Source organism: Gavialis gangeticus, unplaced genomic scaffold, assembly GCF_001723915.1.
Source record: "Gavialis gangeticus isolate Ggan-Ray unplaced genomic scaffold, GavGan_comp1, whole genome shotgun sequence".
In the NCBI taxonomy this organism is placed as follows: Eukaryota; Metazoa; Chordata; order Crocodylia; family Gavialidae; genus Gavialis; species Gavialis gangeticus.
The window spans coordinates 97,798,140-97,823,269 of record NW_017729033.1 but is presented as its reverse complement, the minus strand read 5'-3'; the positions used below and the strand labels follow the sequence as shown (position 1 = coordinate 97,823,269).

Below are 25,130 nucleotides of genomic sequence, written 5' to 3'. Positions count from 1 at the left end.
TGTGTCTGTATATGTGCAAGTTCCACTCTTTCCTCCCTCATAGAATTATTATTTTTTAACCATTGAGGAGTAGAGGAGGGGAATTAAAAAATTTGAGCTGGAATAAGCTGATCCTAATGTCACTGTCTACGCATGCGTTTAAGCACAGTAATTACTGTGCTGCCAGATACCACTTGTATCTGATGGGATACAAGCCCAGCAGTGCAGGGCTGTGTGAAGCTTTGGTCTCTGATTTGATTCAGCCCAATTCAGTGGCTGAATCTCCGAATCCAAATCAAATCAGAGGACCCCTTAATCTCTCTGAATTGAATCAGAACCCTCCGAATTGATTTGGAGAGATTCAGAAAGATTTGGCGATTCAAACATAGAGGCAGCTTTAAATGTTTTTCTGCATATGTCTAGGTAGCAGGGAATCATAATCGTTGTGATGCTTGGATGCATGGAGCATCCCACAGAAGTACGGGGGTTTCCCAGCGCGCTCGGCAGCAGACCCATTAGTGGACCAGAAGCACTTGCAGTCCACTTTTGGGTTTGCCAGGGAGCACGCTGGGGGCCCCCCCTGCAGCCCTTTGACTCAGCAACTGGTGCTTCCTAGGTCTGGGGAGGAGCACCCAGGGTCCCCCTGCAGCCTATCTTCAAGCGGGGGGGAAATGGAGAGCCCCCAGCATGCTCCCTGGCAGTACTGCTGGTTCACTTCTGAGTTCACTGCCAAGCATGTGGAGGGCCCCTCCCTCCCCCCCGCACTCCTGTGGGATGGTCCATGCACTCCAGCATCGCAGCAATCACAAGCTGCACCTGCTACCTCAAGGTTTGTAGAAAAAACTTTTAAAGCTGTGTCTATGTCCAAATCATTGATTCTCCGAATTGGCATTGAATCTTCAAGTTCGGATACGTCCGAATCAAATCAGGGGCAGTGATCTGAATCAATGAATCAAACGCTGTCCCTGATTCAGGCTGAATTCAAATCCAAATCAAATAAGGCCTGTTTTGCACACCCCTACAGCAGTGTAATACATTAGTCTGCTACACCATAATTGCCGTGCATGTGTAGATGATGATTCTTTACTGTTCAGCAAATTAGTCTACTGTTCAGTAAAGCATCTCATGTAGATGTGCCCTCCTAGTAGTACCCTACAAATTTTCCTTCAATATAGAAATAAACATCTGCCTCAGGTCTTGCTCTGTTTTGTGTCATGTGCAGCTGACGTTAATTTATTATAGAACTACCATACATACGCTGAATTATAATGAAGCTGCCACCTTCACCAGCTCTTTGTATAGTGATAGGGTGCTTTACAGCTCAGCCAATTTATTTATAAGAAATATTCAGTATGTAGCTTCGCTTTGAGTAATGGAATCAGCCAGTTTTCTGAGTGTGAGAAGCTGATTCAATAATCAGGAGCATAAATGCTCAAGTCTGTGACTTCTATAATCTTTATCAGTGGTATAACAGTCAGAGTTGTGGCTTGGGGCAAACCCTGAAGGAAGGGCAAGGTAGTATGTGGGTTCAAAGAGCTGGGGGAAGCATAGAAAATTAGGGTTGGAAGGGACATCAGGAGGCCATATAGTGCAAACCCCTGCTAAAAGTAGGACCATTCTCAACTATATCATCCCAGCCAAGGCTTTGTTTAGCCAGGTCTTAAAAACCTCCAAGGATGGAGCTTCCACCACCTTTCTGGGTAACGTGTTCCAGTACTTTACTATCCTCCTAGTGAGAGAGTTTTTCCTAATCTGTAACATAAACTTCCCTTGCTGCAACTGAAGTCCATTGCTCCTTGTTCTGTTATCTGCCATCACTGAGAACAGTCTAGCTCTATCTTCAGGTAGTTGAAGATTGCTTTTAAATGCCACCCCCAGACATCACTTCTGCTGACTAAATAATTCCCTCAGCCTCTCCTCATAAGTCGCACGTCCCAGCCCCCTCACCATTTTTGTTGCCCTCCACTTTTGTCTAAGTGCGGGTTTTAAGGGGGGGTGGGAAAAGTGGGGGGTGGGGACATGTGCTCTGAGAGTGAGGGGCCCACAGTCTTACCCATGCTCAGAGCTCTTAACTAGTCCTCAGCTGTGCTGCTACTGCTGCCACCTCATGTTCTGTCTACTCCAGCTCTTGCTCTTAAAGTAGTGTTGACTGTTGACTCTTCTGGAGTTCCTGGCATGAGTGTACTTCCTGGCCATGGACTGCGGAAGGGGGGGGGGGGTTGATTCTCATGTCCCTCCTAACTTTGTGCCCAGGGAAGGTGCCCCTCTTGACCCCCCTAGTTATTACTGATCTCTCACTGTATATTTGAGTAAATCAACATTCCCTTGGAACCTTGATGAGACGTTTCATGTCTTCCTTTTTTGTGTAGCAATGATATATCAGGCGCTGTGTTAAGAAAATGATTGGAGCTCAAGAAAAGTAAACCTTTAAGATACTCTAGGTATGTCTATAAACCAGTATATTTAAAAAGATATAGGTTAAAAAATACCCCCAAAACAGAGCCTGACTTAATGAATTTAAATTGAAACCAAGCTCCTAATATCTAGGCTTTTTAAAGTGTTTAGAAGTCTGAAGGTGAAGATTAACACCTAGTTGCACTTTTCAAACTTCTACAAGTTACATGTATTGTGCAATTAAGCAACTACCTTAAGACCAGCTACACGTGCAAAGTAGCTATCATGCCATAAAAAGATGTAACAAGCTATAAAGTAGACCTCAAAAATGTGTACTAACTTTATAGCTTGTTGCTGTTGAGCTTTAATTTGCATGTGCAGCAGGGTCTCCTCTGCCATGCATCACACACCAAGGGTGCACCATGGCCAGCCGGAATTAGGAGTCCCACAACTGAGGGGATCTAGGATGGGGACCCAGCTAGGTCCTGGCAGCTGTGGGACATGGCTTCCCTGGGGGTGGTGAAAACTGCAACTGTGGTAGTTGCAATCCTCCACGCCTGGGGGTTTCATGAACCCCTGTGGCTTGAAGCCCCTGAACTGAACTTGCATCTAGCCATTGCAGGGGAGGCTTGCCAAGATGGGGACCCTCTGCACTGGCAGTAAGGCACAGTGGGAACGAATGTGCGATCATGGTAGGAGGTGTGATTGTGGGGATTGTGCATTAGATCCCATTGCACATTTACTTGTGCATGTAGAGGGGGGCTAAATAGATTAGATATCTAACTCCCACTTAAACTATGTGGATGAAGTCACTCTGGTCACAGTTTTTGTTGTTTTTTTTTAATCCCACCAGACCTCTGGATGCAAACCTAAAACATTTGAAGATCTAGCCCTAAATGCCTAAGTGACTTTTAATAATGAAATGTAGGATCCTACATCCATGTTTTACAATTTTACTCCTGCCTAATTCCTGATGCATACAGTTCCATGAATTTAATTTGAGACTTTTGATTACTGTTAAATGATATATTTCAGGACTGTCAAATGTCTGAGTGGTTGGGGGCCATCTGTTCTCTGATGCATGCTTTGTGGACTGCACAGTGTGGGCTTTGTGTGTGGGGGTATCCCAACCCCCAGATGCACTGTGCTAGTCCTTACATAACACCACACAGCCCCACCCCCAGAAGTGAGTGTAGTTAGTGGGAGCTGGAGGAGAGAGCTTGGAAACTCCAATGGCAATAACTGGAGAGTAATGGGGAGAATAGCACCAGGGTCACATGTGGCCCACAGGCCAGCACTTGGACAGCCCTGATGTATTTAATATAGGATTTTACTGATAATCAAAGAAAGACTTGAAAATTGTGTTTATAAAATCAAAAAAACCTTGGTTCTAGTTACAAAACTTAGGTAACAATAAGTGTTCTGTATCAGCCGCAATCTTTATGGCATCTATTGGAAGAATCAAAAATAATGAATTGCCAAAAAGCACCTTAGCAAAAAATGTAAATGACTCTGTTGCCAGATTGAGACTGCTAATTAAGTATGCAAATAAATGTTATATAGGAAATGAGAAGATGTCCTCTTAATTGCAGATGTAAAATGCTTATAAAAGCAAATGTCAAAATACAGTAATATAGCCTGGGTCTTCATGGTCAAGGATGACAAAGTCATATGCATGTATAATCAAAGTTATCTGTCAGACAGAGAAAAGGAGACTTATCTGACAAATATCTATAAAGAGGTTAATAACCTTAAGAGTTAAATGGAGCCAGCTTCGTTAAATTTCTTGCCGTTGAAATGCTGAACTTTACCCAAGCAATATTTAAGTCTGTGTTACAGTATTTCTATAATTACATGGAAATGTTTCATTTGTATAAAAGAACCTTGAATCATACTGAAGGATGAGTTCTTAATGACTGGTGTCCTCTAGTTTAGACAACACTTGTATCCAAATTAAAATCTCCCTATAGATGACAGCTCTGAAAATGAAAGCAACCGGTTGAAAGTCTTACCTACATTAAGTTGCATTTTAATGAGAATAGCATTACTGAATGCTGCTAGGTTCTCTTGTTACCAACAGTGACAGAAAGTATGTCTGCAACCATTAAGGGATCATTGTTTGCTTTAACTGTGCTATTTAGTAATATGAGGTCTGTTGATCCAGATGGATTGCAAAGAGAGGACTTCAACAAGTAGATGTTTTTATTTGAAATGTAACTTCAATTTGCTTGATGTTTCTTTAAAATATGGAGATTGATTTTTTAGAATAATGGGAAAATCCAAGTTGTAGATACCGGTGATAAATATCCAGTTATAAATAGTTTTGTCATGCCTGGGTTTTAAATTGCGCTGTTGGCTTTATTTACTTATTTGTTTGTGTTTGTTTGGCTTAATGTAGTTTGCTGGTTATTTTGGAACTAAATTAAATTATTACATTCACTAAAATGTCTTACTAAATTTGTCTGCTTTTGCATGTGTTGAGTTAGTAGTCCTTATTGGATATTAATAAATATTTTTTAAAAATGAGAATGGAATAATAATACAAGTAGCTTTGTCAGTGTTAAGATGTATAAACTGGATACTGAGCCAATAACTGGAAAAAAAAATCCACTAGTAAGAAGTGGTTCTCTAAAGAGTCATTTGGCCAAGTCCATTCAGAGACCGCTCTTTAATGTGCTAGGCTCTGTACATTTTCTTGCTAATGAAGCAAATATTTTTTTCCCTAAATATTCAGGATACAATTCATTTTTCTCAGGAGCAGGGCTGAAATTAGAGACATTGGACTATGTAAGAATAATAATGAAAGATCACATATTTGCTTTATACAGTCTTTGTGCTACATTACAAACATTCTTGAAAAAATATATCATAATTATTTTGTCAAAGATTCCCCAAAACCTACTGGCCACGTCTAATGCACAGCCAGCTCTATAATGTCGTGACCTTTTCTTTAAAAAAAAATTCCATAAAAATCACTGCACATAATATGTGCTGCAAAACCTTTTAATGTAGAGGTTGGGGGGAGGGGTGGTGTATAGATGTGGGGCAGGAATTTCTGTGTCTCAGAAATTCATTTGAGACTTTTATATACCTTGGAATATTTTTGAATGCATACTCTTCTGTTAAATCCTTGAAGGAAGCGGACAGCAAAGCAATTTCAAGATGCAGTCTGAACAAACATACATGAGAGCCCTTTTCATTTGAATAATGCTAAAGTCATTACTTAAGTTCATGCAAATCCATTTGTCTAAGTAACTATAATTGTTTACCAGGTCAGAGCAGGATATAAAGCACCTAGTCTAACCTAATCCAAATCAGAAAAAGTGACGTATGTCTACATTATATTCTAGATTATCTTTATATTCCAGAATAGCGTGTTCCCTATTCTAAGTACATAAACTAAAGTATAAAAGACTAAATTTAAAATGCGTGGGGGAATAGACATGTGTGACATTAAACATATACCAAAAAATTATTGAGAAAATGTAGTGGTTACTGCATATATATGAATATGTAAACCATACTTCTGAAATATGGTGATGTAGGTAGTTTTGCTCAGAAGATACTAACATAAAAGCAACTTTATTGGTTAAAGTACATGCACTTCCTTGGTTTCTCACACAATAATATGGGGATTATCCATTCCCTTACATTTTGGTCCCATTACTAAAAATTATTATTAGAGAAGATGGCTACAGAGGATATAATCATACAGATACAAAGAATTCACAAAATTGATATGATGGTATGGATAAGCTATCCAAATATACTGTGCTCTCAGTAGTAAAACTCGTTTGAGAGGAAGGATTGTCCAGGTTCAGGATGTTAAAGACTTGGAGACCTATGTTTTATTTCCCTGCTGTACTGTAGCAGGTTTGCCAACCTGCAGCCCGTGGGCCAAATGTGACACATAGAGCCATCAAGTATGGCCAACAGGGCTCCCGAAGGGGTCAGGAAATTTGGTAGTGGGGAAGCATTGGCCGTTGATATGGCTACCCTCCCCACTCCCAAAATCCCAAACCTCAAGCCCTGCACAGCTAGTTGGGGCTGGGCTGGGCTGTGACCTCATCCCCCTCAAGTCTGAGCTATCCATCCTTTACCACCCCAGGTTCTGAAATGAGACCATGCCATGCCCCTCCCTGTGCAAGGCTGGGCCACACCCCCTTCCCCGTGGGGCTGGGTAGGGGCTTGGCCACACCCTTTTCTCCCCTGAAGACGGAGCCACGCTCCTTCCCTCTCCATGGGGCTGGGTTAAGTTTCTTTCCCCTGCAGAGCTGCACTGGGGCTTGCCTGTCCATCTTACCCTCCCCTTCCGTGCAGCCAGAAGGTGCCTGTCATGCTTGCTTCTGTGCTGGATCAGGAGCACTGGCTGGATCTGCCCTGCAGACACACTGGGCACTGCCAGGCCAGCCCATGGGGCAAAAAGGGTGGGAACCACTGTACTGTAGATTTATTTGTCCCCTTTAGCAAACTGTTTCATCTCTGTGTCTGAATTCCTAATGTGTAAATGGGGATTAAGAGCATTTCTCTACTTTGTGTGACTTTGTGATGATAAATACATTTAAAGGTTGCCCCCAACTTCTGTTTTCTCAATTCAGTATGCTTTGCTCAAGGTGAGTTTACACCAATGTGAGGACTGCAGGGATTATCTCACTATTGGGTGTCTTTCTCACACAATTAATGAGCTGTTCCCAGAGTTATTGATCCTGTTGCAAAAAAGACAAACATCTTGGCATAAAGGGTGCCCGTAGTCAAATTGAAAGTGATAAAAGCTGCCCTGTTAATTCCAGCTCAATTCTAAATGATGGAGGAGGGGAAAGTCATATGGGAAAGAGACACTACAAGCGGGAAGGTTGTTTAAAAGTTGCTAAGGGGCTATTACAAAGTCAATGAAGAGTTTTATTAAAGTTTTTGGTGTAGAGATTCTCTCTTCACAAAATGATTAGACCACTTGGAATAAATAAATGATATGTCAGCATTAATAGACGATCAACATTTCCTTGGAACCTTGATGAGAAGTTTCATCTTTTCTTTTTTGGCAATGTAACAAAGCACTGAAGCCACAAGTATTGAATCAGAACAGTTAACTGCTTCTTCTACAGGCCCGTTTTTATTTGTACTTCAGGGAGATAGGGGGTGGAGGGTGGGGTGGGGGATGGTGAAAAGACAGGGAAGGAAGTTTAACCAACTTACTTCAGAAACAATTTAGAACTGTTATTAATCTGTAGTCTATAAAACAAAATAAAAGGAGGCAACTTTAGAGAACATAATCCATTAGAGAAGACGGAGGCTGAGGTTCAGGACTTCTGTGTCCTACTTGCCGTTTTGACAATGACCTGCTGTATTACCATGGGCAGGTCATTTCTTTGTACTTTTTCTCTCCACCCCTTCTCAAAAAGTACATGTAGGAGCATTAAACATATGTTTACTTGTTATATTCCACATGTAATATGAATGTAATGTGCAGAACAGCAGAAAGAACCAGGGGCAGTCTGCAGAGCTGTGTTGGCTGTTAGTTTGGACTGCAGCTCTCAGAAACCCCCAGGGGCTTGGGAGGCAATGGAAAAAGGACAAGGAAGCTTGAGGCTGGAGTAAGGGGAACATGCAGGTGGAACCTGGTCAGCCCTACATGGAGGAGTGCACTGTGGAGCTTGAAATCTCACTGGCTTGGTCAGGCAGTACTGTTGACTGAAGGAGCTGGACTCAGACTTAGGGGCAGCTGCAGGCTGCTGTTTGAGCACTCTAGGGGCTAAAGGTTTGTCTACGGACACTTCTGGAGGTGTAGGGGGGAAATTAAGGTGCTGAGTATATGTTGCAGTGTTGGTGTTTCTTTATCTTTTACCTGTTCCCTCCATTTGGCCTTTGGCTGGTGACCCTGGCCCCTATGATTTTCTGTATACAAGAGGGAACTCCCCCTTGCTTCTTGTGGTAGTTTGTGGGGTGTCAGGATGGGCACACATTTTTCATGTGTTCTTATTGTTGACACGATTTTAGCAACCCAGCCCCTATACCTTTGTTCCAGGCGAGCACAACCCTCAAATCAACCACAACACGTGCCAGTAGATAATAGGCGAATTTATTGATACAGTGTGATAACAAAAAAGCAACAATACAAACAATCAAACAATTCTATATCTGCCAGTCCCTGGGCTGTCATCAGAGTCAAAGTACATCTGGTCAGGATGCAGGCTCCGCTCTGAGGCTCTCTCTCTTAGGTGTCAGCAGTCTGGAGGTGGGATGCCGAGGCCCACAGCCCCCCTCCAGTGGGGTGCATGAGATGGGCTGCTGGTATGCCTTCTGTCCATGGCAACTTCGGGTACCCTCCCCAGGGGTGGGGATGGGGACCCCTCTTGGGGAGGAGAAGGAGGAACCCGAGTGGGGGACAGGGAAGGACAAGAAAGGACAGGAGGGACTCTGTTAATCTCAAGTCTCTGTTTTTGTATTCTCCTTCCCCCTTGATGACTCTTCATCTGTGGCTATCTCTGGTTAGCTGTCTCTCTGTGGTCACACATCCACGTAGCCTTCTGCGAATTCTCCTAATTTGGTCTGTTCCTCCAAAACCGGGACTTAGCCCCCACCCTGCTCTCTCAGGCCTTGTTGCTGGTGTTACTTATCTTGTGTTATGGGCCAGTATGGTACATACTTCTTGGGTTCCCAGGTTATGTGTCCTTGTGCTAGAAAACCTGTCTGCCTTGAAGGCTGTAATCTCGTGTTATGGCGTCACCCCCTCAATTCTCAGTCTGTGTCCATCCATTGGCTTTGTTGTGCTGGACAGCCCGTCTGCTGTCAGGGCCATGAGAAGCTGTGTGCGCGTCTCCCAAGCTCTTTAGAAATCCATTTAACCCCTGCTGCCCATCTTGACCCCTTATAATGGATATATCTATACCTATAACCCAATTTCCCAAAAAACAGGCCTTTAGATACCATTTCTAAGCCAACACTTATGTCACAGGAGAGAAGACAGGAGTTTCAAAGGTAATTCACAGAGCCTCTATGCAACTATCCCTAAGGATAGTTTTCTTGTGGGTTACAAATCCCACGTTCATTGTGTGGGAAGGTGAGGGACTCCTTTCTCTAGTAGAAGATCTACAGGGAGAGCCTATGGGAGATTTCAGTATTATCTGCTGAAGTGGACCCTGAGTAAGTTCTAAGGGGTTTCTCTGAATAGGTCATTTTTATAGAAATGATCAAAGCCCAAAGCTTCTCTATATTCCACAAGAGCTCTTGTTCCCAGAATTACATTATAAAAAAGACAGTGAGGATTACATGCCCCAAATAATGTAGGTTCTAAATATACTGTTTAGATATGCTCTTCCCATTTATTAATGTTTGTTTCATAGAAATTCATTATTTCAGTCCTGCATTTACTTTAATATAGTCATCAACCAGTAAGCTATGGTGATAACATGATCCATGGTCTATAATGTATGATTTGACCCTTATATAATTATGCTAATATATAATATATTTCCCAGGTACCTTTATACACATAGTATGGATATGTTTTTTAGGCTCGGAGATGATGACTATAACTGGGATTTCATATTTTTTAATTTTATACTTGGCACGCATTAATGTCAACTCATCCTATCTGCTGCTGGCACAAAGTGATTAGTTGCTGTCTATGGGCTGGAATATTATTGGATTGACACTTTGAATGGTTTATTGACACTTTGAATCATTTTTTGTGATTTAAGATGTCTGCCTAATGGATTCTGGATTGCTTCTTCAAGTTCATGCATTGTTGTTCTTTCTCTTTTACACATACCATGTTCTCAACAAACTTGTCATCAAAGACTTCCAGATGCTTCTTAAATGTGGTATGGATTCTACTTGTAGTTGTACTACTGTACTGAATTTAGTATAACTGAGCCAAGATGATAGGTGTCATTCTTGGGATAATAACAATTCACAGAGGAAAGTTTAAACTGTTTGATGTCTTGGTCTATATGAGATCTGCAGTAGTAGTTATTTCCTTTCCCTCACCCCCAAAGATCTCAGGTGGAGGAGGGAGAATAATAAGGTAGCCAAGTTGTAATATTTTCATCATGTCAAGCTGCATTTCTGGAACTCTGAAAATGTTTAGGGTAAAATATTCAGAAGCGTCTTGTGTCCAGAGTTTAAAGGTAGTTAGGTGCCTGAAGATGCACACAGACATTACTGTGGTTTTCAATCTCCATTTATTATTAGTCCCAGCAGTGATTCAAATCTAAGTTATACCTAGCATCAAATGATGTGCATTTTGTGATACCTACTCTTTTTTTCCCTCTCCATTTAAAGGAATGCAAGGTTTTTATAGGCTAATATTTTCTGTTAGTACAGATCTTGGGCTGAAAGTGAGTTTGTTTCTATATGAATGCCATGTAGCTTTGTATAATGAACCTGTGTAACAAACTTTTCCTGTTTTATTTATATTTTTGCACATGCACTGCATAGCACTACTCATGTAGTGAATATCTTTTGTCCGTGTGAGGAAACAAAATAGTAATCACAAGGGATGCTTACCAGCCATTGTACAAGTTAAACATTTAGCATTCAAAGAAAGGGAACAGGATGTTGTCTTTTACATGTAATTGTAATTGTTATGTGTTGTTTATTTTTTCTTCCATACAATACCTATTCTTGATTATGTGGTGGTTTCTGCACTCTGCAGTTGTCACTTTCTGCTCTTGGGATCTGTAAATATAGCTGCAGCATTAAGAATGGACTTGTATCTCAGTAACTCAAGCAGGCTGATATTTATGGTAACTGAGGAGGAGGAATAGTGGATGGGGAAGAAGGCAGAAGTTCTTGTACTTCACAGGTGAGGTTCTTACAAGATATTACTGAATAGAATTGTAAATATTAGCTACTCAGATTGACCTCTGTGTAAGCAGTAAGTCTTGAGCTGGGACTGAGAAGTATAATGTATTCAGAGAAAAAAAGAACGAGTACTGTGAAATGATTAGAAGATATATCAACAGTAAAATGATGACGAATTGAAAATCAGCAAGCACCTTTGTCAATCTGGTCTACATGTATGTGTATTTATTTTGCTGTATTATGCAGCATATTAATCATCACTGTGTGAATTTAACCCTCTAAATGAGCTGGTGCACTGGAATATGATATTTGTTTAAAAAAAAAAAAGATGGGGCATCAGCTAAAGCTTTCCAGTCACTGAGAATCTGTCTATTGACTTTGGTAGGTTTTGGATCTGGCCCATAGCTCAAAAGCATTGGGCAAAATCCCACAGTGCTTCAAAGCTGCTGTGGAGTGTTGCTTCAGTGTGAACTGAAGAAGGATTGCAGGATTAGAGCTATTATGGTGTAACTTTTAGATTTCACAAATAGGACACCATCTGGAGAAAATATTATGGTTATCCTACTTTAGATTAATGTATTGTCAACTATAGAACAAGTAGCAGTGTCATGGTATTATCTTAGTCATAATCAGTCCAGCAATGCTTGTAGTTGAGGCTAATGCTACATCACCTTTTAATAAAATAGGATTCCCTACCTCATGAACTTTTCATTACAAAGTATCACTGGTAAGGTTAAATGCTGAAAGGCAAAATACAAGAAGAATCACCATGTTTATGAGCAGACTTCTGCTGATATTGGCAGGTGATTCTAGTCTGGCAGTGGCTAATTTAATCAGTAGTTTTATACTAATACTCCTGCCATCCCACAGTTGGTTGCTGTAGAGTATAGGAATGGGGATTAGGAAATATGGTCAAACTGTCCCCTTTCCCCAGTTCAGTGGCTGTGAATTGCCTTCCCTTCCATTATGTTCAGTTTGCCTTTTTCCAGACTGCACTGTTGAGTGCTATTTCAGAGACTTTTTATGCAGTCCATCACTGCTGAGTCTACTGCAGAGACCTGCCCTTTTCCTGTCCTACCACCTCAGCCAAAATATTAGTTCTGTTACATATAAGATCATAGAATCATAGAAAATTAGGGCTGGGCTGGGAGGGACGTTTGGAGGTCATCTCATCCAATCCCTTCAAGGCAGGATCATCCTGATCCAAACTATCCTGTACAAATCCTTGTCTAACCTATTCCCAAATCAACCCTACTGTGTAGGTGTGGCTTAATTCAGAGTCATTTTATCTGTTGTGGGCATGTCTGCATGAGATGCTAACTGAACGATAGCCAAATAATACTGCATCATAGTGCATCAGTACCGTCAGTGCTACTGCACAGTATTATTAGGCTACTGTGCAGTGGTGCCACTAAAAAGACTTTTGCCAGTGCTACTGCACAGTAACTCTGGTTACTGCACATTTATTTAGTACTTGATTATACAAGTACTAAATAAATGCACAGTAGCATCTCATGTAGACATGTCCTGTGAAACTAGTTCTATAGCTTAACTGGTTGCAAGATGGGAGCAAAAATGTATTGTTAAAAGATTGCCTTTTATCCCTTGTTTTATTTATTTATTTATTTTGCCTTACTGCCTCCTCAAAGTGTGCGGTCTCTCAAACCTCAAGTATCCAGTTGGAGCTGGAAAATACAACCAAAATAAAAATAAGTCTTGAAAGAAAAAAAGTGACGCATAGGAATGAAATAACCAAATCACACAGCCTTTGTCAATTAGTAACAAAAGTCATTGCCTACCAGTGAACAAATTTATAAGTTCATGAATTGTTTCTGTCTGAGCTCCTCTTTTATCCTAACTTTCCAGTAACTTGGTTAAATAGGACAGTACATCTCTGCTTTCTGATATGAAATATCAGACCACATACAAATGCTCTGGATTAAAAATGAAGGGAGTAACTGGAAATTTTGTATTAAAAATGAACAGTGCCACTGCTTGCTTATGTTTCATTTTTAATCTTTCTGGGATACAAGTATTCCTATGGGAAGACATTACAATAACAAAACTAGAGTTTTAATGACAGCATAAGTCATATTTTTGACTAACAGTTAAATACTCATGATCCATTATTACCAGTGCCAAAAGACAGTGGCAAATACATTGTTTACATGTGCTGTTTATTCATGTAGTTTACTGAGGTCCAGTGTAGCCAAAGAGCTATCTTCTGCTTTGCTAAATCAGAACCAGGTTTTGATATCCCTTCTTGCACTGATTTAATTTAAATAGCTTCTGGAGTAAGGTACTACTCAACATGAGTACAGCTGATGGAATTTAAATTAATTTAGGCCTCTGTATTCAGCCCTCTGAATTTAAATTAAACTAGTATCTGTTTTATTACAATTTTTTTTCCAGATTCTAATATGCTTGTCAATGATGAGTATAATTTTTCTCTTCAAATAGTCTTTGTGATGTCAAAAGTAATATTTGGGTAGGATGCTACTTAGCATGTGGAATAGTGTTAAAATGTGGTGATCCATGGGTGCATCTACACATAAAATTAGTGGAATGCAATAAACTCTGGTGCCGTTTGTTCTGGAGTTTATTGCTCCTGGGCAAAGTGTTTTACACATACAGCACATTGAGGGGTCAGCCTGCCAGACTGGAGTTGCTTCACACAAGTTCAATGAGTTATGCAGGGGCTTGCTGGAGCAAAAGGGTGCTACAGTGTGGGGCTAGCCGACAGGAAGTTGGCTACCTCTGCTGTAGGATAGTACTTGTCAGGCAGAACTAACCTATGGTGGAGTTAATTAGTTTACTGCATCCTAACAGCTCCACATGTGTAGATGATTATGCTTTACTGCGGAACTAATTAGGCAATTCCACAGTAAGCATCTCATGCAGATGCTCCCCATGTCTAATATGAGTTGCCTAATCAGAGGGAAGAAAAGGTTACTATAAGATGCTCTTCACTTTTTGGTATTATATCTCCAAGTTTCATCATTGCTATAACTTAAAAGCGATGGCATTTTAAAGGTGTTTTCAGTATCACAGAATGTGTACACGCACACTAACTTTTTGACAGTTAAGCTGGTTTAACTTTTTAAAGTCACTTTAACTGTCAGAGTGTACACACGTATGTGGAGCAAAGTCAACTTAAATGAAGGACCAGATAATACACCTCCAAGGTGTATTAGCTTCAATCGCATTAGTTACGTTGACTTAGTTGACAAGGACTAGGGACAGACATTACACACAAACTGGTTTAAGTGATCAGAAACTGGTTTTAACCTGTAACAGAACAGATATGCAGTGCATATAAACCAGTTTGAAAATGGCTAAAACCGGTTTGTGATAAAGCCGGTTGAATTTAGTATCAGACATAACTGATTTGGGTCAAACCAGTTTATGCAATGTCTGTCCCGGACCCCTTGCTGGTTCAAGATAAACCAGACTCCCCCAGCATCCCAGCATGCTCTCTGGGCTGGGCTCTCTGTTCCATAGCAGGGCTGGCCCCTTCCCTCTGCTCTCTGCATGCAGCTCTGGCAGAGACTTGCAGGCACAGAGCATCTGCCTGGCTTCCTTCTCCCTGCTAAGCAGGGATTATTCCCACCTCCCCTATGCCTTACACAGACACCTCAGCATTAGCTAGCAGATCACATACTGGATACCATCCGCACTGTGGGAGACAGCAAAGGCAGACAGGCTTTTTGGAGCTAATCAACAGGTAGCTTAATGTCCTTCCTTGGAAAAGTTGTTTAAGAAGAGCTGTTTAAGAAAAGCTCCATTAGTTCATGGAGAGAGGCTTTGCTTTCTTAATGGGTTATTAAACATTGAGTTAGGGGTGATGATAAACATCCCCTGCTGGGCTGCCGGGGGGTGGATTGGCGGGGAAATAATAGCATCCAGCTGGGGCCTGGCCATGCCCTCCTCAGCTCAGCCCTGTAGAAGGGGAGGAAGGGTTGCACTAGTGCCCTCCAGCATCTAGCCTGAGCTACTGCAGGCATGTGCCTGAATTTCCTCAGTCTAGAGAGAATGTCTGTCTGGTTAATGTTACCAACCAGTTCAACCTAGCCAGATTAGACTAACCTGCAAAGATTGAATCAATTCAGGCTCAGGCTTTTTGAATGTCTGTCCCTAGCCAAGATGGCTGCTACCAGGTCAAGGAGCTGTACGTGTGTATGCTCCAATGTGGCTTAACTTTGTTAAGTCACCTTATTTTAAGTTGACATAGTATGCATGTATGTACCCACAGTGACTATTAATTCAGCATGCTTTCATGTAGGTAAGGTCTGATTTCTCCCCATACTCTATGCGCTTACTTGGTTGCTAACCTGCCTAAATGCTTGCTTTGCTTTTACATACCAGGATGTTTTGAATAACCTGGGTTCCTGTGAGTTGGATGAAGATGACCTCATGCTTGACTTGGAATTCCTAGAAGAGCAGAATCACCATCATTCTGGTAAGTTAGAGAAATGGTAGTTATGTACAACTTAAATATTATGTATGTAATTGTAAATTACAAAAGAAACATGTTAAGTGCAATTACTTGGAAGTGGTAGAGATCCATGGTGAGGGAGGAGAGGATTACACTAAAATTAGTATTTTAATGGCTCTGATTGCCTTTGGCATGCAGGATTGGCAGCATTTTCTTTATGCTTCAGTTGCTGATTTCTTGCTTATCACTGTTCAAGATGTTGCCATTATTGGAGATCAGCCTCTTTTACCATGGATCACTTCATATGGCCAATTATCAAACTGATGTAATTTGTACAGATGCAGGAAAATTACACTTGCACAGCAACAAGGATACCCTCATTTCATTTTTCAGATGCTTGAAATGACTGGTATGCCAAATGCATAACAGCCAAAAAAGCCATTGTACCTCTTACTGTGACCTCATTTTTCATATGTTAGGGTTCATCATTAGTCTTAACACTTTTTCCCCCACTTTATCCATTAAGCCTTCCTAATTCTGGTGCAAGAAATATGAAGTTTTCACATCTCATTCTTGTTATGTTTAACTAGATCTTCTCTTTTACATTTACATAAAATGTTATTTAATCTGAATTAATTCCAAATGATCAGAGCTGATGATGCCAGGCAAATAATAAATGCTAATACTCATAACCAGAGTTAGCTGTAACTGTATTCAGAGCTTAATTGAACAGGAATTATCCAAGTAATAAAATATAGTAGCACCCCACAGACAGGAATTTTGCATTCACTGAACTATGAGATTACACTATTTAAAGCCTTCTCCAGATCTGACAGAAATCTATGGAAGAAGTCCCACTGGCTTCCAGTGGCATTGTATGGAAGATATCTCAAGTAGAACTGTGTTTTTATAGTATATTTTTAATAACTTACCTGACATGGTTACAAGGAAATTGATTGAGGTATGTTGGTCAAATGCTGGAACAGACTACCTGGAGAAGTTTAGGAATCTCCATGCCTGAAAATTTTCAAGAGTAGGTAAGATAGACACTTGACTGGGATGGTTTAATCAAGAATGCTTCATTGAGCAGGGGTCAGAAGTACATGACTTCATAAGGTGACTCTAGCCCATCCCTATGATCCTGTGTTCACATGGCAGCCTTTCTGTGAGGAAAGTCTGAATAGCTATCCCATACTACCTCAGCAGGGAGCAGACTACCTAGAGAATATGGGCACAGAATGACAGTGCCAGCAGCTAACACGCCACTTGTAACTTCTTATGGTTCAAAGTGTTGGGAGCAAAACTGGATATATAGGGATAATGTCCATCCAAACAGCAAATGAATCATGCTACAAACTGCATACAGGGAGATGGCTGTTTTGTGCTCAGGCATTCACTGAAATAGTCCTACCCACCTCACTCAATGTTAAAATAACCAGCCTTGAATTTTAACGTTTAAAAACAATCATAACAGTTATATTGGGTTGCTGAGAGATTTCTGTAATTTACTGTTGGCTGTTCACTCGGTTCCATTTATAAATTAAATGAATAGAGGCATTGCACTTAGGGACTGGTATTTTCCAATATTACAGCTTGTTACCTGCAATTTGCTAAGCATAAGCTGGTCAATATTTAAAACAGGTCCCAGTTTTAGTGCTGATGTTACTGTCATGTATCATTAGAACCAGGCAAAACTTTATACTGTAGATGTTGTAGGGAATGTTCTTGTGTAGTACTTCTGTGAGAATTTGATTAATGTGCCATATTATTTTACAAGTGGAACCTCTTATTCACTTGCATCTCATCAAAAGGACATGCTTCACACTGAGTCATGTATGATTTCAGTGTGTTTTTTTTTTTTAATTAACTTTCTCATGAGCGTTTCCTTGAATGGTAATGCCCTTCCCAATCCACAAGTTGCTCTTGAGTCTTCCCCTAGTGAATATGCAATTGGTATTTTCATCTCAGTGGCTAAGTACAGACAATCGAAATGCCTGAGGCTGAAAAGATTCAGTCTTTGCAGGTGAGTCTAAAATGCAGAGATTAAACTTAGAAATAACTGGACAGACATTCACTTTTGATTCAGGAAATGCAGCCACATACCTGCAGTGGCTCAGGCCAGAAGCCAGGGAGCACTAGATCATGGCTCCGTGGCATGTAGCCAGCATGGACTGTGGTTTGCTTCCTCTTCCTGCTGCCCCCGAGGTTTCTGGGATTTGCAGTCCAGAATCACAACAGCAGGACTTTGCAGGGTTGCTCATCACTTTTTACTGCTTCCAGGTGCCTGTGGGATTTGCAGTCCACAATCAGAGCCAGTGGTAAAATGTTAGCAGGCTAAGGCAGCCCTGTACTTGGGGGAAGGAAAGTTTTAACTCCCCATCCCTGGCCCCAGACCTAGCTGGGGTTTGTTGGGGGGGGAGGGGGGCAGTCCCTGCCTCTCTGCCAACCCTTCTCTGCTGGAGCAGAGAGCACAGCCCAGCCCAGGGCTGGAAAGCATGCTGGGATGTTGGGGACTGTGATTTAACTTGAACCAGGAAGGGGTCTATTACAGAAGTTTCATAAACCTGTCTGACCCAAATCAGTTAAGTCTGATACTACATTTAACCAGGTTTATGTTAAACCAGTTTCAGCCATTTTGAAACTGGTGTATGTGCATTGAACTTCTGCTCTGTTACAGGTTTAAACCAGTTCCTGATCACTTAAACCGGTTTATGTGCAATTTCTGTCCCTAGCCAGTATCATAGAAACTGAAGTGCATTTTTGTATGTCTCCTGGTATTGATGGCATCAAGCCGTAGAATGTTGTATAAAGAATCATTCTGTAGAAACTAGGTAGCCCATATGTTGTACTGAGAATATCTGCAGTGGTGTTTTTTAAATAAATCTCATTTCAGGTAAGAATCATTTTAAAATTCAAGGGAAAAAGAAACAGCAAAATTAACACCAAATATATGTGTGCGTGTGCGCGCGCGCGCGTGTGTGTGTGGGGTATGTTTTTCTTTCTACAGATCCTAATGCTATATTTGGATTCTCAGTTAGACCATGGTCCTGGAAAAGGATTTGCAAGGACATGCTTTAATTCACAGAGTTGATGCCTATGTGATTCTGTTCAGGTCCACGTTTGCAGGTTCCTTTATAGACTCAGAACCGTAGGCACTTGCATGTATATGGCCATTTTATGTTTCTGAAACGTATACTGCCAGACTTAAATTGTAAAGTTTAGAAATACAGGGCATGATCATCACTTGCTTATCAGATTTGAAAATGAGGCTAAACTTGCATGTGTACAATAGCTAAGCTTGCCTCCCCATAGTCTTGAAGAAGGAAGCTATGCAGAAAACATGAGGATCAAACCCTTTGCACTAAAAAGGCTAAAAAAAAAATATAAACCAAGTAAAAACACAGACACACACCCCAGTGGTAAAATATTATGGGAAATTATATCAATTTGTTTTCAGGCACATCACATAATGCACAAAGCATATTTAGAGCAATAAAAATAGTCGCTTGCTTTTATATAACCTCCATTAGAATAACAAGTGCCAGCATAATAGCACTGGTTCATCTTCTCATTTTCTTGTTTATGAAAGATGGAAGATTAAAGCTCTTTTAAAAAATATGAAGTACCCAATTATTTTTAATAGCTGACACTATGCATGCCCAGAAAAAATGACCACTTCCAAACCAAACTTCTAATAAAAAATTCAAAGCTCTCCCTTTAAATTACTTGTGTATATTACACATGACCAAAACTATGATCACTGCTAAATTCAGCTGCTTATAAAAAATTTAAATACTTCAATACTTGTGTAACTTCTTTTTAAATTGCAGAAGCCCAGGACTTAATCAATTTTGATTTGAGAGACCAGTTTAAAAGGCAACATCTACAGAAAACCACCAGGAGAGAGTTTTGTTTCAAAAGATTTAAAAAAGGAAATGAGTCAGTCTATTTGAAAAGTCTGAAACCTAGTGACTAGAGTTTTACATGTCTGCTGTCAAAACTCTATGCCATATTGTTCAAACCCAGAAGCTCAAATTTAGGTGTCCAAAATAATTTCTCTGCCCTTCACCGAACAATTAAGTGCTCAACATCTCCAAAATCAGCCTTATTTCAACACTGAAATACAGACTTAAATGGATGCTTAAGTTTGAACATTTTGTACCAGACTTATTTGATATTAAACTAACAAGGGTGGTGTAAGTCAACTACTCTATGCTGATTTATGGTAATCTGAGGATCAAGTATTTTGTCCCCACTTTGTAATGGCAAGCATAACAAAATAATCCTTCCTCCCCAATTTAATATCTTCCAGTTAGAAAAGCAAGCAATACAAACAAATTAAAAAATAACAACTTTACTTTTAGGGGTGAAGCATATAATGGGATTTGTACTTCCTCTTTTGTGTTGAGAACTCCTGTCTGCTAAATTTAGAAGGAATCAAATGTTACGTTAAAGGGTAGGAGTTGATTCATTCAAAGTTCAGGATGGTAATAGCTCCTCCCTGCCCTCCTCTCCTCTCCTCTCATGTAGTATCAGTAGTAATAACAGCAATAGCAGTAGTTAGCACTTGTTATGTTATACTGTTACCTAACATCATAAAGTAGGGACTGGGCTTCCCCTTTTAAAAACACTTCCACAAAGCACCATATTCATTAATAGTTGTCAGATTGGTGAATACTAGCCCTGGTGGGTCATTTACCCAGCCATTATAGCATAGTGTTGGTTATTATGAGTCTGCAATGCATATATACTTGATAAGTCAGTCATAAAGAATATTGAACTGTGTGGTGGCCAAAATGAACACAGAGTAGGACGGTCATCATTTTTCAAATGTCTCTGCTGCTCTGTGTAACATCGGATGTGGATGAGATCATGTGCTCTGTCACCCTTTCTTGGTAAGTGTTCCTAGTGCTTGGATTTTTAGGTGCTAAGATTCACATTTCTCAGAAGCTAGTGGTAGAAGTTAATATTTCTGTTACTGCTATTAAAGGAGATGCTTTCTTTGCAAAACTAGAATAAACATATATTGCCTCAGCTGAAAAGCTTAGAAAAACGTAAGATAAGGCTCAATGTTTCAAGCAGTGGAAAGTGTGGGGCAATTAGCGATGAAAAATAAGATACTGTGGAAAGATTCCTCAGCTGAGTGGATTGTAAGGAGAAGTCATGAAGAGAAGTCTTTGCAGACAAGTAGGGTCCCTTTATGAATTATAAAGTCTGTAGCCAGGAGTGGAAAAGAGAAACTAGGGATCATCACCTCCTCTATTGGCATTGTTTTTATTCCAGCTTGTTTCTATTGTTTCATTGTTCTCTCAGCCTTCTCTCATGGCATTGTCTGTGCTCCAGCTGCAATTCTAATGGGTTGGATTTTGTAACACAATGAAAGGCAGTCAGTATCCTCTAACAGCAGAATGCCCCATGTTTCTTCCCTTCCCCCCAAACTTTAACAAGAATAGATGGAGGAACATCTAAAAGAGTTTGTGTTTTAAATTACTGTACTTCCAGTAGCTGAGTTGAGCTTATTTGGATGCTGTACAGCAAATGAAGTGGGAAAACTTCCCTGTCTTTTCACTGCAGGTCTTATAAGGGATATAAAGCACTGAACAGCCTTTTCTTTTCTTTACTATGTATGAAATTGATACTATGCTATAAGAGTGATGATATCATATAGAGGAAATCCCTGGAAATCCAGGGTAAATGTTCTTGCTCTGAGTACACAAAAGTGAACAAAGATCTTAAAATAGTGGTATGGTTCAATGGTTTAAACATGGAAAAATAGAAGTTTCCAGTTCCGACAGATTCGTGTTGTGACTTTGGGCTTGTCAGCTTACCTCTCCACCTAAGTTTTCTGACTGCGTTGTTAAGAAGGAGGTAGTAGTATTCTGCTCACACACTCTAACTGGCCATTGTGAGGATGAATACAATAATTCTATAGAGGAGGGAGTGAAAAGCACTACTGGATACAAGCACTAAATATTATTCAGCTTGGGTCTTTTTAGTTCTTTTTGTACACTGTCTATAATCTGAAATGTTAAAAAATAAGCCTGATATAGTCAACATGATGAGTCTCTTAATGGTACCTCTTTATTACTCTACATAAATTAGACATTTAAAATATGCTTTGGTGATGAATTTGTTGTATAATAATTAACTTACTGGTTTGTAGAGCAGGAACCCATTGACTGTTTATGGGAAGTGACCACCTTAATTTAACCTTATTCATTTGATTTTTTTTCCCCTAATGGAATAGGGCTTTTTTAATTCAAAGTATTGATTACTTCAATATGTAATGGAGCACTTCATCTTCAGTGATGAAGGTAGAGGGGAATTTATTAAGGCAATTTAAGTTTACATGGATGAAATCTATGTATGCATCATATATAGCCCATTGAAAAATAAATATTTGCCATATATAGTTAGTTTCCTTGCTATAAAAATGCTGCTTTTGAGAGTAAAGGCATTTTCTGAAAACTCATGAATAGCAGTTATCCAAAAATATATTATAATTGCTTAACTGTATCGGTGTATGCTACATCCAGCCATCTAATAACTTCATGCTTGTGTAGGTGCTTAAAATTTTGTACCGAGTGAACCCAGTGAACTAAGTGGGGTGGCTCACTGTAGAGGATATTAAGCCCACATCTAAGTCTTCAAAAGTGCAAATGTGCAATACTGATTTCCTGGGTATCTAGATTACCTTACAGCATCCATCATCATCTTACTTGAATATCTGTTATATAGCCACAGACACTATTGTGCTTTATATTTAAAACTTCAGTATTGGTTCAACATGTATGAAGAGGTTTGATTATTTCATGATGTGTATTTCAGTTATGAGGTTGATGGGTAATGAACTACTTTTCTTCACTTCCTGGAAAATAAGGAAAATACTTATTTCCACAGGAGTATTTTAGGGTTTCATATTAAACATATTATGTTTTTGGCCTTTAAAAATGTTTGTTTTGGGGTAGAAACAGGCCATGACTTACTATTCAGATACAGGAGAACACAGAAATCCAGCCCTGTTTTAAAAGGCACTTAAGCAGGGCGATACCTGCTTCATTGCTTTCAAGATCTTTAACACGTTCCTAAATCAGTGTTTCCATATGTTAAAAGGTTTTGTTTTTTTGAAGAAATGAATGTTGGAAAAGTGAACATGAATCTAATATCCTTTATTTGTTTCATTTTATCAGCTGGTTTTGTTGATGGCATGGGCCATGTCTAGGTCTACTAATATGATAGGAAGAGATTAGATATGATTTTATGAAGTAGTAATTGCTATGTCAATACACGGCACTTTTTTATTCCTCTCTTTCTGGAAAAGATCATACTTATTTATCAGATACATACATTTTTATTTAATATCATCCAGAATCAACTGTTTTGGATGAAACGCAACACACACATTTGTATCCTAACACAAACATTTGTTTCTTCTAACAGCTAGATCATTAATAAATTAATAGTATTATTTGAATTTTGCAAATTCTCTAGGGTAAGTTGGAAATATTGTTTCTGCTTTGGATGTGGATGATGAAGTTAATTATCTTGTTGTGTTTTTTTTGAATGGGAAATTAAAATTGTCATACCTGACTCAGATCTTTCTTTTTCTTTTAATAAAATATTTACATTCACAATTAGCAAGGACAGTAGATGAAAACCTAATGTATGGCTTGACCTTTTTTTAGAAAGTGAGAATTGGATATGTTTTATAGAGTTTACAAAAGCCAGATAGCCCCTAAGCTTGTAGCTGTTGGTATACAGCCAAATGAAAATGTTGGTGTAATGGCCCAGTGATGTCAATTAGGAATTAATTCGTTAGTTGCTAAATTATTTTGAATTTGATGAACAAGCAATGTGAAAATTCTGTAATGAGTTAGGAGTTCCTCCTGTGCCTATTAATTAAAAGTAGTAATTTTTGTTGTTAATTTTTAATGGGGAGTAGCACAGCTGAGCTGCGATGGAACCCCCTTGGTTTTGTGCATAGACTATAAGAAGCCAGGTAGCTCCAGCAGTATGATAAATACCACCGGCAACTGCTTTGTAGCAGAAGTGCACACGGAGGGTAGAAGGTCTTAAGGATGGTAAAAGACATGATGTTTAGGACAGGTAGGCATAAACTCGACAATGCAGAAGGATAAATGGGCTTACTTGTGAAATAACGTCCATGTTCAAACAGCCATAAGGGAAAAGAGCATGTTCTTCTTGTGTGCCATACTGCAGTTGCAGGAGATTGAAGAACAGATCCTTATTGTTAATTGGCATAGTTCTTTTGAAGCCAACAAGTTCTGTTAACTGATAGTCTAGCTTGGGGTGCTGGAAGATTCAGAGTACCTCAGGCAGATGGAGGTTAGGTCATTCTGTAAATCAGCCTGTAGAGAAGAGTTGGCAGCATGCATATGCTACCTGTTGGACAAGCCCTGGAGCTGCAGGGGCTTTGGCACTGAGGCAGGCTTTATTTCCATGCTTTTTTATTTTGGGTGGAAGAGCCCAATTTATAGTGCCAAATGGCAACAACTGGGAACAAAGTGTGGAAACTCTTGGGAAGCAGACCGGTTTGGGAGCTGTTCTTGGATGCCTCAGAAGGGGCTTGGTTTATTTCTTTTATGAACAATTCAGTATGTTGTTAAGCCAGATATTGTTCTGTGTTATTGTAGCTTGATTTTTGTTTGCGTGCTTTCTGTTTTTAAATAAGAAAAGGAAAATAGCGAATACATATTTAAAACATTGTCTTACTCCTGTTCAGCTTTTGAAAATCTCCTGTCCTCCTGTAGTGATTTACATATGTGATGGAGAAGAATTAACTCTGAGCAGCATAGATGCAGTTGTCTTGATAATACTGAATTTAAATCTGCAAATTTCCAAATGGAATAAATCCCACAACCCTAAAATAAAAAAGAATGTGGTGCCACTGCCAAAAGTCTGACGCTTAATATAGTGAGCACTTGCCATAGTGGAATCCTGTTCCATTACTGGGGTTCTTAGTCAATATGGAAATATAAATAAATAATAATACCAAACATGGAAGAAGCGAGACACGAGACTTGGTTGCAGCTAATGACATCCTTACAACAAAATCCTAACGTATATTAAAAAAGAAAAGAAGGAAGAAGTTATAGCACTACTATTCTTAATTTTTTAGTTCTTTCACGCAGCAGTTCAGATCAGTGTATACCTGTTGTTCTTCAACAGCTGCATCTTCTGTAAAGATAGAGCAGCAGACAGGCGTCTAGTTTTAGCATCCTATTATTTACCATTATATATAGATTGGAAGCCTGATTTTTTTAAGGTATAATTTGTGCTGAAATGAGATTCTTGAAAAGGTAGAAACTAAGGGTTTTTTTTAAATAGCTTGTACAGCTTTTATTTGAGCTACACATTTTCCCCTGAACCTTATATACTGTAATAAATCTGACACAATAAGATAGGAGTGGCAACGTTTTTTGGCTGGAGTGCCAAAAACCCCACAATGTCTATCTTGTAAGGTGCCAGAGTGCTGGCATGCCAGAAAAACATGGGGAGG

The 25,130-nt window shown here is 39.7% G+C and overlaps 1 protein-coding gene across 1 annotated transcript in view; it reads left to right on the top strand.

The window, feature by feature from the left end:
- CCSER1 (coiled-coil serine rich protein 1) overlaps window positions 1–25,130 on the top strand; it is a 1,844,507-nt gene that overhangs the window by 301,629 nt on the left and 1,517,748 nt on the right. The window contains exon 4 of the mRNA XM_019526256.1: window positions 15,541–15,634. Within this exon, the coding sequence (XP_019381801.1) occupies window positions 15,541–15,634 (94 nt within the window). The remainder of the gene's footprint in view (window positions 1–15,540; window positions 15,635–25,130) is intronic.